Here is a 19,241-nt window from a genome sequence, read left to right as displayed (position 1 = left end):
ATTAAAGTGATCACAGATTTTCTTTCTTTTTGCCCTAGCGCCTTTAGTTTAGCCAGAAAATAGACTATTATGTTTTCACTCAAAAACTCGGTTTTTGGTTGGAAATTAAAGTGATCACAGATTTTCTTTCTTTTTGCCCTAGCGCCTTTAGTTTAGCCAGAAAATGGACATTTATGTTTTCACTCAAAAACTCGGTTTTTCGTAGGAAATTGAAGTGATCACAGATTTTCTTTCTTTTTGCCCTAGCGCCTTTAGTTTAGCCAGAAAATAGACTTTTATGTTTTCACTCAAAAACTCGGTTTTTCGTAGGAAATTAAAGTGATCACAGATTTTCTTTCTTTTTGCCCTAGCGCCTTTAGTTTAGCCAGAAAATAGACTTTTATATTTTCACTCAAAAACTCGGTTTTTGGTTGGAAATTAAAGTGATCACAGATTTTCTTTCTTTTTGCCCTAGCGCCTTTAGTTTAGCCAGAAAATGGACATTTATGTTTTCACTCAAAATCTCGGTTTTTCGTAGGAAATTGAAGTGATCACAGATTTTCTTTCTTTTTGCCCTAGCGCCTTTAGTTTAGCCAGAAAATAGACTTTTATGTTTTCACTCAAAAACTCGGTTTTTCGTAGGAAATTGAAGTGATCACAGATTTTCTTTCTTTTTGCCCTAGCGCCTTTAGTTTAGCCAGAAAATGGACTTTTGTGTTTCCACTCAAAAACTCGGTTTTTCGTTGGAAATTAAAGTGATCACAGATTATCTTTCTTTTTGCCCTAGCGCCTTTAGTTTAGCCAGAAAATGGACTTTTATGTTTTCACTCAAAAACTCGGTTTTTCGTAGGAAATTAAAGTGATCACAGATTTTCTTTCTTTTTGCCCTAGCGCCTTTAGTCTAGCCAGAAAATAGACTTTTATGTTTTCACTCAAAAACTCGGTTTTTCGTAGGAAATTAAAGTGATCACAGATTTTCTTTCTTTTTGCCCTAGCGCCTTTAGTTTAGCCAGAAAATAGACTTTTATATTTTCACTCAAAAACTCGGTTTTTGGTTGGAAATTAAAGTGATCACAGATTTTCTTTCTTTTTGCCCTAGCGCCTTTAGTTTAGCCAGAAAATGGACTTTTGTGTTTCCACTCAAAAACTCGGTTTTTCGTTGGAAATTAAAGTGATCACAGATTATCTTTCTTTTTGCCCTAGCGCTTTTAGTTTAGCCAGAAAATGGACTTTTATGTTTTCACTCAAAAACTCGGTTTTTCGTAGGAAATTAAAGTGATCACAGATTTTCTTTCTTTTTGCCCTAGCGCCTTTAGTCTAGCCAGAAAATAGACTTTTATGTTTTCACTCAAAAACTCGGTTTTTCGTAGGAAATTAAAGTGATCACAGATTTTCTTTCTTTTTGCCCTAGCGCCTTTGGTTTAGCCAGAAAATAGACTTTTATGTTTTCACTCATAAACTCGGTTTTTCGTAGGAAATTAAAGTGATCGCAGATTTTCTTTCTTTTTGCCCTAGCGCCTTTAGTTTAGCCAGAAAATGGACTTTTATATTTTCACTCAAAAACTCGGTTTTCGTAGGAAATTAAAGTGATCACAGATTTTCTTTCTTTATGCCCTAGCGCCTTTAGTTTAGCCAGAAAATGGACTTTTATGTTTTCACTCAAAAACTCGGTTTTTCGTAGGAAATTAAAGTGATCACAGATTTTCTTTCTTTTTGCCCTAGCGCCTTTAGTTTAGCCAGAAAATAGACTTTTATGTTTTCACTCAAAAACTCGGTTTTTGGTAGGAAATTAAAGTGATCACAGATTTTCTTTCTTTTTGCCCTAGCGCCTTTAGTTTAGCCAGAAAATGGACTTTTATGTTTTCACTCAAAAACTCGGTTTTTCGTAGGAAATTAAAGTGATCACAGATTTTCTTTCTTTTTGCCCTAGCGCCTTTAGTTTAGCCAGAAAATGGACTTTTATGTTTTCACTCAAAAACTCGGTTTTTGGTTGGAAATTAAAGTTATCACAGATTTTCTTTCTTTTTGGACTTTTATATTTTCACTCAAAAACTCGGTTTTCGTAGGAAATTAAAGTGATCACAGATTTTCTTTCTTTATGCCCTAGCGCCTTTAGTTTAGCCAGAAAATGGACTTTTATGTTTTCACTCAAAAACTCGGTTTTTCGTAGGAAATTAAAGTGATCACAGATTTTCTTTCTTTTTGCCCTAGCGCCTTTAGTTTAGCCAGAAAATAGACTTTTATGTTTTCACTCAAAAACTCGGTTTTTGGTAGGAAATTAAAGTGATCACAGATTTTCTTTCTTTTTGCCCTAGCGCCTTTAGTTTAGCCAGAAAATGGACTTTTATGTTTTCACTCAAAAACTCGGTTTTTCGTAGGAAATTAAAGTGATCACAGATTTTCTTTCTTTTTGCCCTAGCGCCTTTAGTTTAGCCAGAAAATGGACTTTTATGTTTTCACTCAAAAACTCGGTTTTTGGTTGGAAATTAAAGTTATCACAGATTTTCTTTCTTTTTGGACTTTTATATTTTCACTCAAAAACTCGGTTTTTCGTAGGAAATTAAAGTGATCACAGATTTTCTTTCTTTATGCCCTAGCGCCTTTAGTTTAGCCAGAAAATGGACTTTTATGTTTTCACTCAAAATCTCGGTTTTTGGTTGGAAATTAAAGTGATCAAAGATTTTCTTTCTTTTTGCCCTAGCGCCTGTAGTTTAGCCAGAAAATGGACTTTTATGTTTTCACTCAAAAACTCGGTTTTTCGTAGGAAATTAAAGTGATCACAGATTTTCTTTCTTTTTGCCCTAGCGCCTTTAGTTTAGCCAGAAAATGGACTTTTATGTTTTCACTCAAAAACTCGGTTTTTCGTAGGAAATTAAAGTGATCACAGATTTTCTTTCTTTTTGCCCTAGCGCCTTTAGTTTAGCCAGAAAATAGACTTTTATGTTTTCACTCAAAAACTCGGTTTTTTGTACGAAATTAAAGTGATCACAGATTTTCTTTCTTTTTGCCCTAGCGCCTTTAGTTTAGCCAGAAAATAGACTATTATGTTTTCACTCAAAAACTCGGTTTTTGGTTGGAAATTAAAGTGATCACAGATTTTCTTTCTTTTTGCCCTAGCGCCTTTAGTTTAGCCAGTAAATGGACATTTATGTTTTCACTCAAAAACTCGGTTTTTCGTAGGAAATTGAAGTGATCACAGATTTTCTTTCTTTTTGCCCTAGCGCCTTTAGTTTAGCCAGAAAATAGACTTTTATGTTTTCACTCAAAAACTCGGTTTTTCGTAGGAAATTAAAGTGATCACAGATTTTCTTTCTTTTTGCCCTAGCGCCTTTAGTTTAGCCAGAAAATAGACTTTTATGTTTTCACTCAAAAACTCGGTTTTTGGTTGGAAATTAAAGTGATCACAGATTTTCTTTTTTTTTGCCCTAGCGCCTTTAGTTTAGCCAGAAATGGACTTTTATGTTTTCACTCAAAATCTCGGTTTTTGGTTGGAAATTAAAGTGATCACAGATTTTCTTTCTTTTTGCCCTAGCGCCTTTAGTTTAGCCAGAAAATAGACTTTTATGCTTTCACTCAAAAACTCGGTTTTTCGTAGGAAATTAAAGTGATCACAGATTTTCTTTCTTTTTGCCCTAGCGCCTTTAGTTTAGCCAGAAAATTGACTTTTATGTTTTCACTCAAAAACTCGGTTTTTGATTGGAAATTAAAGTGATCACAGATTTTCTTTCTTTTTGCCCTAGCGCCTTTAGTTTAGCCAGAAAATGGACTTTTATGCTTTCACATTAAAGTGATCACAGATTTTCTTTCTTTTTGCCCTAGCGCCTTTGGTTTAGCCAGAAAATTTACTTTTATGTTTTTGCCCTAGCGTCTTTAGTTTAGCCAGAAAATGGACTTTTATGTTTTCACTCAAAATCTCGGTTTTTGGTTGGAAATTAAAGTGATCACAGATTTTCTTTCTGTTTGCCCTAGCGCCTTTAGTTTAGCCAGAAAATAGACTCTTATGCTTTCACTCAAAAACTCGGTTTTTCGTAGGAAATTAAAGTGATCACAGATTTTCTTTCTTTTTGCCCTAGCGCCTTTTGGTTTAGCCAGAAAATGGACTTTTATGTTTTCACTCAAAAACTCGGTTTTTGGTGGGAAATTAAAGTGATCACAGATTTTCTTTCTTTTTGCCCTAGCGCCTTTAGTATAGCCAGAAAATAGACTTTTATGTTTTCACTCAAAAACTCGGTTTTTGGTGAGAAATTAAAGTGATCACAGATTTTCTTTCTTTTTGCCCTAGCGCCTTTACTTTAGCCAGAAATTGGACTTTTATGTTTTCACTCAACTCGGTTTTTAATTGGAAATTTAAGTGATCACAGATTTTCTTTGTTTTTGCCCTAGCGCCTTTAGTTTAGCCAGAAAATGGACTTTTATGTTTTCACTCAATAACTCGGTTTTTAATTGGAAATTAAAGTGATCACAGATTTTCTTTGTTTTTGCCCTAGCGCCTTTAGTTTAGCCAGAAAATTGAATTTTATGTTTTCACTCAAAAACTCGGTTTTTGGTTAGAAATTAAAGTGACCACAGATTTTCTTTCTTTTTGCCCTAGCGCCTTTAGTTTAGCCAGAAAATGGACTTTTATGTTTTCACTCAAAAACTCGGTTTTGGTTGGATATTAAAGTAATCACAGATTTTCTTTCTTTTTTTTTTTGCCCTAGCGACCTATATGTTTTCACTCTAAAAATCGATTTTTGGTGGGAAATTAAAGTGATCACAGATTTTCTTTCTTTTTTTTTTGCCCTAGCGACCTATATGTTTTCACTCAAAAACTCGATTTTTGGTTGGAAATTAAAGTGATCACAGATTTTCTTTCTTTTTGCCCTAGCGCCTTTAGTTTAGCCAGAAAATGGACTTTTATGTTTTCACTCAAAAACTCGTTTTTTCGTAGGAAATTAAAGTGATCACAGATTTTCTTTCTTTTTGCCCTAGCGCCTTTAGTTTAGTCAGAAAACGGACTTTTATATTTTCACTCAAAAACTCGGTTTTTGCTTGGAAATTAAAGTGATCACAAATTTTCTTTTTGCCCTAGCGCCTTTAGTTTAGCGAAACTCGGTTTTTTTAGGAAATTAAAGTGATTATAAACATATAAGAGTATAGATGTGAAACTTTTTTAGTTTTTTTTGTAATAGAAACTTCAAATTGAATCGGTAATGTGCTAATTGAAGGAATAATAATAATCTCATATTCTTTAAATGACACCCAATAAATAGCGTTTAATTAAAACACTATAATAAACCTAACAGTCTGGCAATACCATTATTTTGTTTTCTTCTGCCACACACTTCATTCATTTCAGTCTGACAGTTTTCCATTTACATTCTACCAGTACGTTTGCTTTCTTTCGTAACACAGCCAAACTAAAAAGTGATAATTTTAATAAATTAAATTTTACTTCAAAAGTGTAATAAAACAATAATGGGTACTCGCAAAAAAGGTGCAGAATTTATTAAACATATAACAGATATTATTAAAAATTCAACTGGTTTCGAAAAACATTTAGAAAAGGTAAGCTAAAAAAAAATTGTCAAGAAATTTCTTTCGCATAATCATTTCATTCATTGTTCTCTCATCAAAACAATTGGCAAGAAAAAAAAAAACAGCTACAGCTGAACATTCTCGCACGTTGAGCAATACAGCTGTTTTTTGTTTTGACTTTTTTTGTGTAGAAGACAGGGTGTTACAAGTAAAGTGGGAAATTGAAATATTTTTAAGTTTTGAAGCAGACTGTGGAAATTATTTAAATAGTTAAGTTTGAATTTAAAAATTCAATGGCAATATTTCGAATAGAAGAAGAGAACCACTGATTTGTAAAATTTTAGAAGGAGAAATACAACATTTTAGTCCTATCATAGTCATAACGTCTCTTAATTTCAAACATTTACCTTGTTTTTTGCCAACAACGGTTTTTTTTTTTTAAATTCTAATACTTCGGAGGGTTCATTCCGATATATGAAATACCTAGTGGTTAATCGATAACTAATTCTTTATAGTGAACAAATTATATAAGTTTCTATATATCGATTTGGTCCATATTTTTTAAATATTCAATGACCTCATCTAACTTTTGTTTCCTAAAAGTCTTTCTTATTTTGGGCTCTATAAGTAACCCCCATATTCATAAATGCTTAATAAAGTTGTTGATGGTTTATTGTAGGAATTTTGTATGGAAAATGTGTGTAATAAACCTAAAATAAACGAATAATATCATTATGAATACGGGGGTAAGTCTTGATGACTACAAATACATATAAAGTTTAATATATAGAATAGAATGACGTCTCAGTATTATAGGGAATTTCACGATGCTTTATGCAACCCGTTAAGTCAACCACTATATGTATATTAAAGGCTTTCAATAGTCCAGTTGTTCCTTTTCAATTTGGTCTTATAAAGCGGTGTAGTCTTCCATATTGAATGATTTATTTTTTTATTTTTAAACTGACATATTAAATTGTTATTTTGTAATTGTCTGAATTAGTTCATACTCATTTAATTAAATTCATTATTATGGATTCCCATTATACTAAAAAGCACATCATCTCGCCTCACTCTAAAAATTCTCTATATTAACAAATCAAATTTTTTCCCCCCTCCTTACTCTCGCTTTCTCCTACGCTCAGGTTAAAATAACCAGTGGTGGTGATGGAAAATGTTCAGCAGAGTTCACAGTAAGTCGTGAACATCTCAATCGTATGGGTGGTTTACATGGTGGTTTTACCGCCACACTCGTAGACATGGTCACCACTTATGCACTCATGTCGAAACCCTGTCATCCCGGGGTATCGGTTAGTATAAGTGTTGATTATCTTAAGGCAGCAAAAGAAGGTGATGATGTGCTCATCGATGCGAATCTGCTAAAGGCGGGTAAGAAACTCGCCTTCCTAGAGTGTATACTAAAACATAAGAAAGATAATTCTATAATTGCCAAAGGTAGTCACACAAAATATGTTGATTTTAAATGAAAATTCTATAAGATTTAATAGCGAAAATTAAAAAAAACTCTTGTTGAAGAACTACAATGTTTTAATCTTATTTAATTTTTATTTTATATTTTTTTTTTCAAATCATTACATTAGTTGTCTATAATTGTTTATATAGTACGTTTATAATTATTTTTTTTTTTTTTTGGTTTTTGTTTATTTTGTTTTAAGTTTGGCCATTCATTGTGTTTGGTTTTATAATTGTGTGTTTTTTTTTTTATTTTCTTAAAAGTGTTAAAGAATCTTAAAATTAAGTTTAGTATTTGATTTTTTTTTTGTTTGGTTTAATTCATTTGAACTAAGTTATTGTGCATAAAATGAATAATTTTCAGAAATTGTTTTGTGTATCAGAGTTTAAAAAATGTTATACATCATACAATATTTTTAAAAACGTTTTTAATCTCTTTTTGTTCTCAATAAAAAAAAATTGGGATTTCAATTGCTTAGTTTTTATTAAAAGTGGGTGGACAGTGGGGACAACATGCCATAGGTGGTGTTATGGGATCTACGCCCGGTAGACAATGGACTTCACCGCATTTCTCTTTTGTACAAGTAACCTGAGCCCGTCGGCATTCACATTTGGTACAATAGTCCGGTGTCCATACTTCGTTGTTTAAGCGTGTGGTGCCATTATCATCAACACAATGATTACGTTTGGTTGGTTTGGCATTGGTGTTGGCGTTGGCGTTAGAACTATCACAAGATTCCTCTAGTTTATGGATTTTCTTGTGTAGTTTTTTCAATTCTTTTTGGAAACTACTAACCACTTCCTCTAGTCCACCTACTCTTTCCTCATTAATATCCCAAAGTTCTTCTAAATGATTATTGGCTTCTGCTGCCACAGGTTCGGGTTGTTCTGCTGTATTAAGAGATCTCTTATTTCTACTGTGTGTATATGTTTGTGGTACATAGGTATCGAAGAGTGGCGGTAAACTACTGCAACTACCACAGTCTTGCCATAAATACAGGTTAATACCAGGTATATCCTCACATTTCTTATAACCTCCCTGGCGGCTGGGTAAAATGAAAACATTGTCGGTCATGTCTTCAATCTTATCGCCATTGTCACAGAGTACACGACCCAAATTAGCCTGTTTAATTTGATCCAATTGTTGAGGCAGAAAAACAGTGGGATTTTCATAATAGAATCTATCACCATCACGCAAACGTCTAAATTGTTCTACCAACAAACACTGGAATAGAGGACCCACTTTGCCACCCTCAACTTGCTCTTCCAAAATACCTCCTACCCAAACATCTATATTATCAGGATGACCATACAATTCCTTTAATTTATCTCTTACATCTTTGCTAATAATTTCCGCAGCCAAATCATCGAAAGTTTTGGCTTCAGTAAGATTACAGAATTTACGATAGACATTATAGCCGGGTATGCCATGATCACGACCTCTTTGTATATTAATAGCAGCCAAATCTAAGGCTACAGCATGGGCAGTTTGGAAAAGTTTTTCGGTCAATTCGGTATTAAGATTTTGGTCGGGTGTTTTTAATTTGGCCGGTACCGCAAACATGCCTCTCATTATAGCATCTACACCACCTTCATAGGCCAATCTCCAGGGTGCAAAGAAAGCCTTATGTAAAGGCAAATGTCCTTGAGGTATAGGCTCAAATGAGGCATTCAATCTATGCAATATGGGATTAATAATAGTATGACCAAATCTCAAAGCAGCAGTAGCAAACTCATTAGCAATACTGGGATTTATAGAAGAATCATAACCCTTATATTCACCCAACATGGCCATACCACTTTCGCCAATAATCAAGGGCAACCAGTGTTTATAGGTGATGTGTTGCATTTCTGCGCCCACTATTTTACGGGCCTCAAAGTAAATAGTATCACCATCCCAATGAGGATTTACATGTCTAAATTCATTAGCTATGCGATTATGTTCACGCATCCAAATGGTGTGCATGGCCAGTAAACCAACTTGCTCATTAACTCTAATATCTCCGGCCACAAAACAACTCATTTGATTTTCATCCAAATTACGGCGACAATCCATGCCATCTTGAGGAGCAGCAAATGGCAACATTTCACGTTGATTGGGGAAATGCACACCCACTCGTAAGAGACCATCATCGGTAGTAAGATTTCTCAATTCATTGGCAAATTGTTCACTAAAACCGTAAACTTGTGAGGCATCAATATACGAAGTCAATTGATTAATTTGTTCTCTATGCTGAACACTGTCAAAGAACACCGAAGTCATGCCAGAACCACAAATCGAACTCGAACGTACTACATCAATACAACGTCTATTCTTAATGCGAGGATCATTTGGTGGCACTTCAATGGGATAACAGGGAGGAGCAAATTCACAAGTTTTCTTACAATCAATACCATCCCAACTCTCAGAACTAACCGAGGGTATAGCATGATCCAGATCATGATCCAAAAATTGACCCCATTGCATCACCATATGGGTAATGGTATCATCTGGCGTAATATCTTTGGTGGATATTAGAGAAGTAGAAACCAATCTTGAACTGGGTTTGGGAAAACCAGCATACAACTTGTTCTTAGTCCAACCTATAGGCATGCTGAAACCATTTTCATATATAGGTTTCTCTATACGTCTAAAGGAAGTTAGCGAAGCACCCCAAGTGGGATGCAACAGATTGTTGCAAGTACCATCTAGTGTACGATATTTCGAATGGAAACACATATCCGTACAATTGGGCATTTCACGATGTTCCATACAACCCGATAATTCGGCCACTAAATGCAAATGTTCTCGAGATAAAAGATCCTTAAATTTATACTGATCACTTTCGATAGTTAAATTGTCACCCTTCAACACATGTTTCCTGATATTAACTAAAGTTCTTTCATAAATCTCAGCAGCTCTGGCCAATTGTCTGGCTTCTCCGGTGGGGAAACGGAATACTCTCAATAAATCTCCATAGTTGGGCGGTGCTCTTTCGCCATTGGGCCTAGTACGATTGCGATTTGTAAACAGCATGTCTATGGTGTTATTAATGGCCAAATCAATTTCCTTTGCTGCCTCCTCGAAAGCAATGCGTACATAACGATCTCCCGGAGCTACATCTTCATTATGTCTGTAAAAAAAGGAAAAAATGTTTTTAAAGATTTAGTAGGTTTAAATAATAGCAATAGTTAATAACCCTAGGAAAATATTTATATATAAATAAGTTTGTAATATACTATTGTTTACATACACAATAGGGTGGCTCCGTTTGTAAGCAACAAAATTAAGGTTCCCAGCGAAAATGAAAGCTTGGTTCATTCTAACATACCATTTCTTAAAATTTTTGTTCTGCAGTCAATATTTGGTGAGCTGAGTCTTAGAATGAACTAAATTTTCATTTTTGACAGGAACATATGTAACTTTCTTTTTGGGGCCGCCCCAATAATACACTATCTAAACAACATCCTTTACCAAAACCTATTGTGTGTTTATTTGGTCTACAGGAAAAAAAAAAGATTTTAACTTGATTGTTTTTACAATGCTCGTTATAGTCATTGTCGTTCCTTCTATATAGATAGAGTTTTAGTAACCACACTTTAATTTAAACTTAATTAAACAATAACAATGTCTATATTGTTTAAATACCTTACACACAGTACATCTGTTGCAGATGCCATTACTACGTTGGGGCTTTAAAAAATTTAAAGTTTTATTATGCTATAAATGGAAAAAATTCTTTAAATAATTTTTCTAAAAAAAAAAACTTTTTAAAATATTATGAGTTTTATTTACACCTGATTGAACTAATGTTCTTGTGTATATAGTTTAAATAAAACTCTTAACTAGATAAAAAAAATTTGCATTGTCTGCCATATAAATAGTTATGTTTTTGTTCATATTCCAGTCTAGTAGCTGTAGCATTGGCTTATGAGGAACACCTCTGCAGACTACGTAATAAAAAAAATGAATCGTATCGTTTTATGTGTGGATAACATAGGCGATAAGTCGTTGACATTGTCATAGCAAAGCTAGATGGTCTGTACTTATCAACTTTCCAAAGTTTTGGCAAAAATCATTGTATATTAGTTGCACTTTATTTGTTTAAAAAGTATAGATCAGGCCTATAGATCAGGTCATATGTGAGGAAGTTGCCTAGCATTTCCATTATATCTCTTAATCGTAGAGAAGATTTTCCATATACTTAACCCTCGCAGTCTACTAGTTTTCAACAGAATTAGTCACTTCTTCGACTGGGCTTTATAGGGGGGCATAGAGTTTCTCTTTCATTTCTTTCTTTAGGGTACTGACTGGGTTGAAATCTCTTGAGAATAGACCTGTTTCCATTTATCTATTCTTTTCTCTTTTTAAGAGATATGTAATCTCTTTCTTTCTTGTTTTCTTAGAGTGTTTTTGTTCCTCTGTCTTTGGATCTTTACTCTTTAAAGGGAATCATTTCTTAACTTAAATATACTATTTCCTAAAATAATTTAACCAATTTCCAGCATTTTCGTCACATTGACTATAACCTTTCTACCTTAAAAAGATTAATTAATTTTATGAGTCCTCAAAAATACTCGTAACTGTACATTTCTGTATGCAAAGACTTAAGGCTATAGAGTAATCTTTAATTTAATTGTGGTAGATTTTCTCTTCAGTTTCCTATTACCAACTCCGGTAAGCAGTATTCTTCGATGTCAAACATTTTAACTTTATGAACAATGTCAAAAAGTAGATAGAATTCTTGGAAGCTTTAAGAATTCGCCTATTAGTTGCCAAGGAATCTATTTCTCTTGACAATTAGGACAAGTGGTAATGCGTTAGTATACATTGACTTGCATACTTATCTAGCACTCAGTTATAACTGCCAGCAATCTCAATATGACCCGCCTATTAGGCTCTGTCTCTGTTCCATTTATTTTCAGTTTATGATACCAATTTTAATAGATCTCAGCGGAATTGTAACTGAAGACACAGATCCAATTCCAGCTATCTCATCTGCTGCTCATAGCCATTTTAGTCTTTATATGCAGGGATCCAAAGTTATATCAGATAGACAACATTTTTGACATGCCACTTATATTCTCTGAACAATAGCGATGTCCTAGTGAAATTAGTTTAGAAAAGTGCCGCCTGACTATCATTGAAAATTCCACAGATTGTGACCCAAACCTTTTTTACCAGTATTTTTCCTACATTAGTTTAGAATCTTTACTTCTTGCTTCTTGATCATATTATTTTTATTTTCAATTGTCAGATCCATTTTGAACCTTCCTATTTGTTTAGTAACTCGGACATATCCATGAATGTTTTATATAACTTTGTTTTGGTTTTCGAAATTGAGAGTGTAACTCTTCAGTTGTAAAAATGTTTATAACTGGAATAACTTTATATAAAGATCAAAGATATTGGTATATATTTCATTAATATCTTGATTGTCTCAAACATTGGGATATTTAGGGATCTACATATTTAAATTTTTTTAAAAGTTCTAGCCGATATTTGAGGTATTATTTGTCTTAAAATTGGGCTATTAAAGGATCGTAGGTAATTAGTTAGAAGCACTAGATCAGAGATACAAACCAAGACGGCTCAAACCGGCGGCAGCTGGCCGCCGGTAATATTTTGCAAGCCGCGCCGCCACCGACTTCTTTCGGCTCAAAAGCTAAACCGGCTTAAACGTAGCCGCTGATAAAGTAAAGTATTTCAGAAAATAATTTCACCAATTTGAACGGAGTTGCCACTTTTTTAAATTCTTATGGCTAATTGAAAGGAGTTGCCACACAATATTGTGCCAATATTAAAATAGTGATAACTACTATAATAATGTCCATTTTTGCAGAAAAAACTTATATAATGATATGTTTCTATATAACAGACTATTATACAAAGATTTTTTAATATAATAAACGCTTATAAGATCAATTTCTGAAGAAAAAGTTAAATTGAGCAGACAATTTAGCCGCCGCCGATATTTTCTATAATAAGCCCCCGCCGCTGACCTAAAATGGTTGCGGCGCCGCCGCCGATCATTTTGCATCGGCTTGTATCTCTGCACTAGATATCTATTTATTCGCTTTATTAAGAAAATCTTCCGGACTAGAGAGAAAGGAACTATTCTCGGCTTTGAAATGCAAATGATTGTATATGAGTTTTTACCTAAAAGGCACTATAAGTGCAAAAGAGCCTTCCATTCACAGTCTGCGAAGACTTCCACGTCTTTAAACAATTGTATTATCTAGACTCTTTAGTAGGTTATTTATTACATAATAAGTAAGGACCAGACTCCTTCAGCTTTGTGTGTATTTGTTTGGTTTATGTTATGTATCTAATGATGTTGAACTGCACTTAATTTAAGTACATAAATAATTCTTTCAGTTACATAATTATAAAGATTATTTAAATATCTTTAGTATAAGATTATACTTTCAACAATTTTGCAACTATTGTTTGTGACCTTAGGTAAAATTTCTGCAGACAAAATACATATTTTTTCATAGATATTTTAAAATATTAGTCTACAAAATACCAATTCAGGAAACTAACACCCCATAGTCTTTAGAAAAATGTAGTCTGTTATTAAACTATACAATTTGAATGCAACCTGATATTGGTTTAAGATGAAATATATTTCTTTTAAATAAATGTTTTTGTATATTTTTAATGTTATACATACTTTATACTGTCATTATCACTATAAATCAGAGTTTGACATTTACAACAATTTGTATGTAGATAAAATTCTCTAAAGAATAAACTAAAATAAATATAAATGTCGGTAAATGTAGGTTTGTTGTAATGTATACATACATATACATATATATTCACGTTTAAACGTATAAATTTATCTGATAAAATTGAAAAGAAATAAAATTATCAGGCAACAGCCAACAGATGGTGGACACTTAAATGTTGTTGTAAAAAAATTAATCCATATTTTTATACCCACCATCAAAAAAGATGGGGGGTATATTGATTTTGTCATTCCGTTTGTAACACATCGAAATATTGGTCATAGACCCACAAAAGTATATATATTATGGGTCCTTATTATATTCTAAGACGATCTAGCTATGTCTGTCCGTCTGTCCGTCCGTCTGTCCGTCCGTCGGTCTGTCTGTCTGTCTGTCTGTCTGTCTGCCTGTTGAAAGCACGATAGAGTCCGAACGGAACGAGATAGATGATTGAATTTTTTCATAAATATTCTCTATAGGTAAGGTTTGTTTGGTATTGAAAATGGGCAATATCGGTGCACGTTTTCGAATAGCCCCCATACAAGTGGACCGCCGGTAAACAGCTTTAATGGGCATATCTGTTTCAAAAGTACGAATATAGCGATGAAATACGACATAAATAAGTTTCATATGATTCAAAATCTTCGTACCAAATTTTATGAGGATCGGTCCATAATTGACCCTACCCCCCATATAAGGCCCCCTTCAGATAATTTGTTTAACGCTCATTACTGGCTTAAAAATACTAGTATAACAATGAAATTTGACATAGGTAAGTCTCTTATAATCCAAAACTTCGCTACCAAATTTTATGTTGATCGGTCCATAATTGACGCTACCCCCCATATAAGGTCCCCTTCGAAAAATCACTATAACGCTCATTACTAGTTTAAAAATATGAATATAGCGATGAAATTCGACACACATAAGTTTCATGCGAGTCAAAATCTCTATACAAAATTTTATGTGGATCGGTCCATAATTGACCCTACCCCCCGTATAAGGTCCCCTTAAAAAAATTACTTTAACGCTCATTACTGGCTTAAAAATACGAGTATAGCAATGAAATTTGACATAAGTATGTCACTTACAAGCAAAATCCATTTTAGCAAATTTTATGTGGATCGGTCCATAAACTACCGCCCATATAAGGTCCTCTTCAAAAAATTACTTTAACTCTCATTACTGACTTAAAAATACGAGTATTATTTAACGCTCATTACTGGCTTAATATTACGAGTGTATAGATGAAATTTGACATAAGTAAGTTTCTTACGAGACAAAACCTAAGAAACTTTTATAGGAACGTAAATCTTCCTACCGAATTACAAGCGGAAAGTGTCGGGAACTGATATTCGATGTAAACATGTTTTATATGAACCAAAATCGGTCTAAAAAAATTATGAAAAATGTCATGAAAAACTGTCAATAATTCACCCTTCCTCTCATATAAGGTCCTCTAGTAAATTTGATGAGTAATATCACCCTGATGTTTATAGGAGAGCATTCCTTTTACGGCATACGGTTTGATGGTGGGTATATTAGATTCGGCATAGCCGAATATAGCACTTTTACTTGTTTTTAATTAAAAAATCTAAAACTAAAACATATATTTTTAACTGCTTTATTATAAAAAAACACTTTCTTTTTAAAATCCTTATTAACTCATACACATACATTTTCCTTACATAATTAATGTCCCCATTAAATTGTGCTAATACTGTGGCCATGGATAAAACTCCAACAGTGTTTATACAAGCCACAATCTTAGATTTGTAATATAAGGAAAGCAAATCTTTTCCCTTGCCGAGCAGGAAAACAATACAACTAAAATATACATTATGACAAAAAAAAAAAAAAGAAAAGATGCAACTGGAAAAAAATAAATTATGAAAAAGGAAACGGATGTAAGATTTCAGAGACAAAAGACGCCCTTTATTATAATAAACGAGCATATGAACAGATATTGTTGTGGTAAATGTTGTTGCTATTGCTCTTCTTGTTTCTTCTACAAGTATTTTATGATTATGACAATATTAACAGACACCGCAAAAAAATTATATGATATTCTTTTCTATGGTTTAGTTGTCTACATAAATATTTTCATAACTTACACTTGCACTTAGCAGTAGAAAATAATATTTATATGTAGGAGTGTAGTAGTTATAGTGTAATAAACTAACATCCTTTTTAAGAAAATAAAGCACAAATTAAAGTTATCAACAGGGGCGTAGGTTGGGGTGGGGACTTAAGTGTTGATAGTGATACTCAAAAGTAAGGGAATTAGTTTTTCTTAATATACCTCGACTTAGTATTGATACTGAAATGAAACAACTTGGAAACCTGCCATACGTAAGATCACGATCAATCAATGAAGAGATTGATCGTGATCTTAGTCGCTTGTAGAGTTTAGAGGCAAATGTTCAAAGTTTTGTAGAGTTAAGTAAGAAGTTTGTTAGGACTGTATACTGTCCCTTTACTTATACATCTTTAAATTTTCGAGAACTGCGCAAGGAGTGGAATCGATAGCTTGAGCAGACGACTGAAATATTATTGTGAAACTTCTCTTGCTCGGGAACATCATATCCTGGTAGCAAAATCAAGTTGTCCGCTGTACCGATAAGCCGGAGGGGAAATCCATACAAATCAACGAAACTACACATTGAGAATATGGTCCGGATTTAATCAACTAAAATGGAGGGCATTAAACTTCTCTAATACATCCCGTTTAGTTTTGATACTAAAAGGAACAACTTAGAATCCTGCCATACGCAATGTGCAACAATTTAAAGAGATTGATCGTTGACTACTATGGCTTCTAGTAGTCACACTTGTAAAAGTTATAGACGAATGAATTGTTATTGTGAAACTTCTCTGGCATGTGGAACATTCTACAGCTAATAAACTAGCAAATGACGATCGATCATGGGCGGTATAACCCCCAACAAAATCAGGTAGCAAAATCAAGTTGCTAATAAACCGGAGAGGGAATACAAACCCATCAATAAACCTACACATTGAGAATATGGTCGTCATTTAATCAACAGGGATGAAGGGAATTAGACTTCTCTAATACATTCCGTTCAGTTTTGATACTGAAACGAACAACAAGGAATCCTGTCATACACAATGTGCAACTATTAGAAGAGACTGAACGTGAACTACTGTTCGTGCTAGTAGCTTGTAGAGTTTTTGAACTATGCCCTGTCCCTTTTCTATTAAACTTCTATATCTTTTAAACTTTCTATAACTCCGCAAGAACTGGAAGTGATTGATTGTGCTGACGAATGTATTATTATTGTGAAACTTCTAATGCATGCGGAACAACCTGCCGCTAATAAACTAGGAAATGCTGACCGATCAGGGGCGGTATAATCCAAACAACTGATGGTCCTCCAAATTTACGGGGAATTACCCGCTTGCCGACCTATTGGGCAAGCGGAGCGGTGGAGTTCGCATAGAGAATATGCACTGGATTTAGTGGAATAACCTATTGTATACTAATCAATAGTTAAAATGTTAGAACACTTCCAGAACCTTCCGCAAGGAAATCAACTAGATATGGTAGGTGTTTGCAAAGTCAGATTAAAAGGGACAAGCAGCAATAGAGCAATGTGAAAATAACGACAGGAATTGGAATATTAACATCGAATAAAACGAAAAATTCGTTAATCGGATTCAGACCAATATATGAACGGGTAATCGGGGCATGATTTCGCACCAAATATCACAACATCACCATCTTCCAATGCTATATAGAGTGACATGAAAATCGTACTCGGCGATATGAAAGCGAAAATTGGATCGAATAATTCCAACCTATGTTCTATAATGGGCAAACAAAGTCTAGCGTGCAATAGCAACAACAGATGGGGTTCAGTATAGGTGTCTACGTATGTATAAGGAATATTTTGGCGATCTTCAAATACCCTGTGTGGGTCGTAAAGGTTCTGTAGATTCTGCGATCTACTGGAAGATATTGGACCTCTTCAAGATGTGAAGATACTGAATAATATTATCAGTGTATTGTAAGTTACAATTTGTAACCAATAAAGTAATTCAGATTGAGGATCATAATCAGAGAGTAGGTGATGACATGTAATCTTTAAGGGTTGAGGTTCTGAGCAAAGTTTAAGGAAAAACCAGCATAACAATTTTGGGTACTGGACCTTATCATGAGATAATGAATAAAGTTAGAGAATAAACCAACGAGAACAAGATGTACAAAGTAAAAAATTTCTTTTAATTTTATCTAAAAAAGTTTACTATTTTGCCAATAGCCTGGTGTGGACTTAAGTTACTGCAGAGCCCTGAGGTCTACTTGAAGATGTTCGATGTTTGATTATACTGCATAAACATAGAATTTCTATCGGTGCAACAAAGTTAAAGAATTATCAGAGTTGGAGTTGAAACCTTTTTATCAAGGGTTGAAGTGAAAGGAAAGTTTGGAACTGGACTTAATCATATAGGAGTCATTGATGAAACCCCCTTTTTAGGCTTGGAGATAGATTCGACATAAGACATTATCTTGAGAAAATGAAATAAGTTAGAAGAAACCCCTTATTAGCGGAGAGTCGGTGAGGAAAGCTTTTCTTAGATAGTTGAAGATTTTGTATATATAGTTAGAGGGAAAAGCCTGTGTGATAAGGTTCTGAAACGGATCATTTCAAAAGAGAGATATTGGGATCTTCTCTATTAGGCTTAAAATAGAATTAGTATCTCTAAAGAAGACACATCTTCTTCTGCAATAATCTTGACCATCTGGATGTATAAGTTAACCTTAACCTTGGCCTATTTAATTTCTCAGCTCACTGTTTAGGAAAGAAATAAAGAGATGGCATCCGGCGTCAGTTTCACTTTGAGAATTGATTTTAATAAACTTTACTAGAAGACCCCTGTTGACTATTTTTCCCATAGCTTGGTGGCCTTAAAATCTTCGCAGAGGCATGTGGTCTATTTGAAGATTAATTATACTGCAGAGAGAATTTCTATCGTTGCATTATAACCAACAACGTAATTACTTAGAAAATTAACATCAGAGAGTCGTTGGTGAAACCTATTTTTTAAGAGTTGAAGTTTCTGAACAATGTTCAAGGATAAACTTGCAAGGCATAATTCGAAACTGGACGAAATTCCCTTCCCAAATCATTAATTCCATTACCTACACACCTGCTAATTGCGAAAAAAAAACTTTCAATATAGTATAAATTATAAATCATTGTCGTTGACTTTATGTTGCAACTTGTGCATAGTCCTTAACTAAAGGATATATGTATATAATTTTAGCATAATAGCAACAACAGCAATAAAAACAACAATTTGCAAGAGCATAAATGAAAAACTAAAAAGCTAAATATACAATACACTTAAATCCCAAAACAATACGTTTCTCCAGCTATAGCATACAAACGCAAATGATGATAATGCTGACAGTGGGAGGGATGGGGCTGATGGTAGTGGTAGAGGAAGTCATTTGAATATTCGTGCAGCATTTATACATTATGCAGTGTAACCTAAAGGTACACTACTACTCACTCAATAAACCGGCAACGCATAAA

General features: G+C 33.8%; 2 protein-coding genes across 2 annotated transcripts in view; one reads left to right on the top strand and one right to left on the bottom strand.

The window, feature by feature from the left end:
* The first annotated feature begins 5,329 nt into the window (after positions 1-5,329).
* LOC119612634 (acyl-coenzyme A thioesterase 13) lies at positions 5,330-7,064 on the top strand. Its single transcript, XM_037968463.1, has 2 exons — positions 5,330-5,526; positions 6,642-7,064. Exons 1-2 carry the CDS (start codon positions 5,437-5,439, stop codon positions 6,981-6,983), a joined length of 432 nt encoding a protein of 143 aa, XP_037824391.1. The 5' UTR covers positions 5,330-5,436; the 3' UTR covers positions 6,984-7,064.
* A 353-nt stretch (positions 7,065-7,417) lies between these two features.
* Positions 7,418-19,241, bottom strand: part of LOC119612635 (peroxidasin) — a gene marked incomplete at its 5' end in the record, with an annotated part of 35,694 nt that continues 23,870 nt past the window's right edge. Inside the window, 1 exon segment of the mRNA XM_037968465.1 lies at positions 7,418-10,082. Within this exon segment, the coding sequence (XP_037824393.1) occupies positions 7,445-10,082 (2,638 nt within the window).

The sequence above is a fragment of the Lucilia sericata genome, unplaced genomic scaffold (genome assembly GCF_015586225.1).
Source record: "Lucilia sericata isolate MDLA Ls3-8-SP2 unplaced genomic scaffold, ASM1558622v1 Contig001779F_arrow, whole genome shotgun sequence".
Taxonomy (NCBI): Eukaryota; Metazoa; Arthropoda; class Insecta; order Diptera; family Calliphoridae; genus Lucilia; species Lucilia sericata.
The sequence above is the reverse complement of the archived record's forward strand: the minus strand, read 5'-3'. Positions and strand labels throughout refer to the sequence as shown.

Excerpts from the sequence above, each read along its gene's own strand:
- LOC119612634 (XM_037968463.1), top strand. The coding sequence starts at position 5,437 with ATGGGTACTCGCAAAAAAGGTGCAGAATTTATTAAACATATAACAGAT. Across the intron at positions 5,527-6,641 it reads TCGAAAAACATTTAGAAAAG|GTTAAAATAACCAGTGGTGG; the intron begins GTAAGCTAAAAA and ends TCCTACGCTCAG.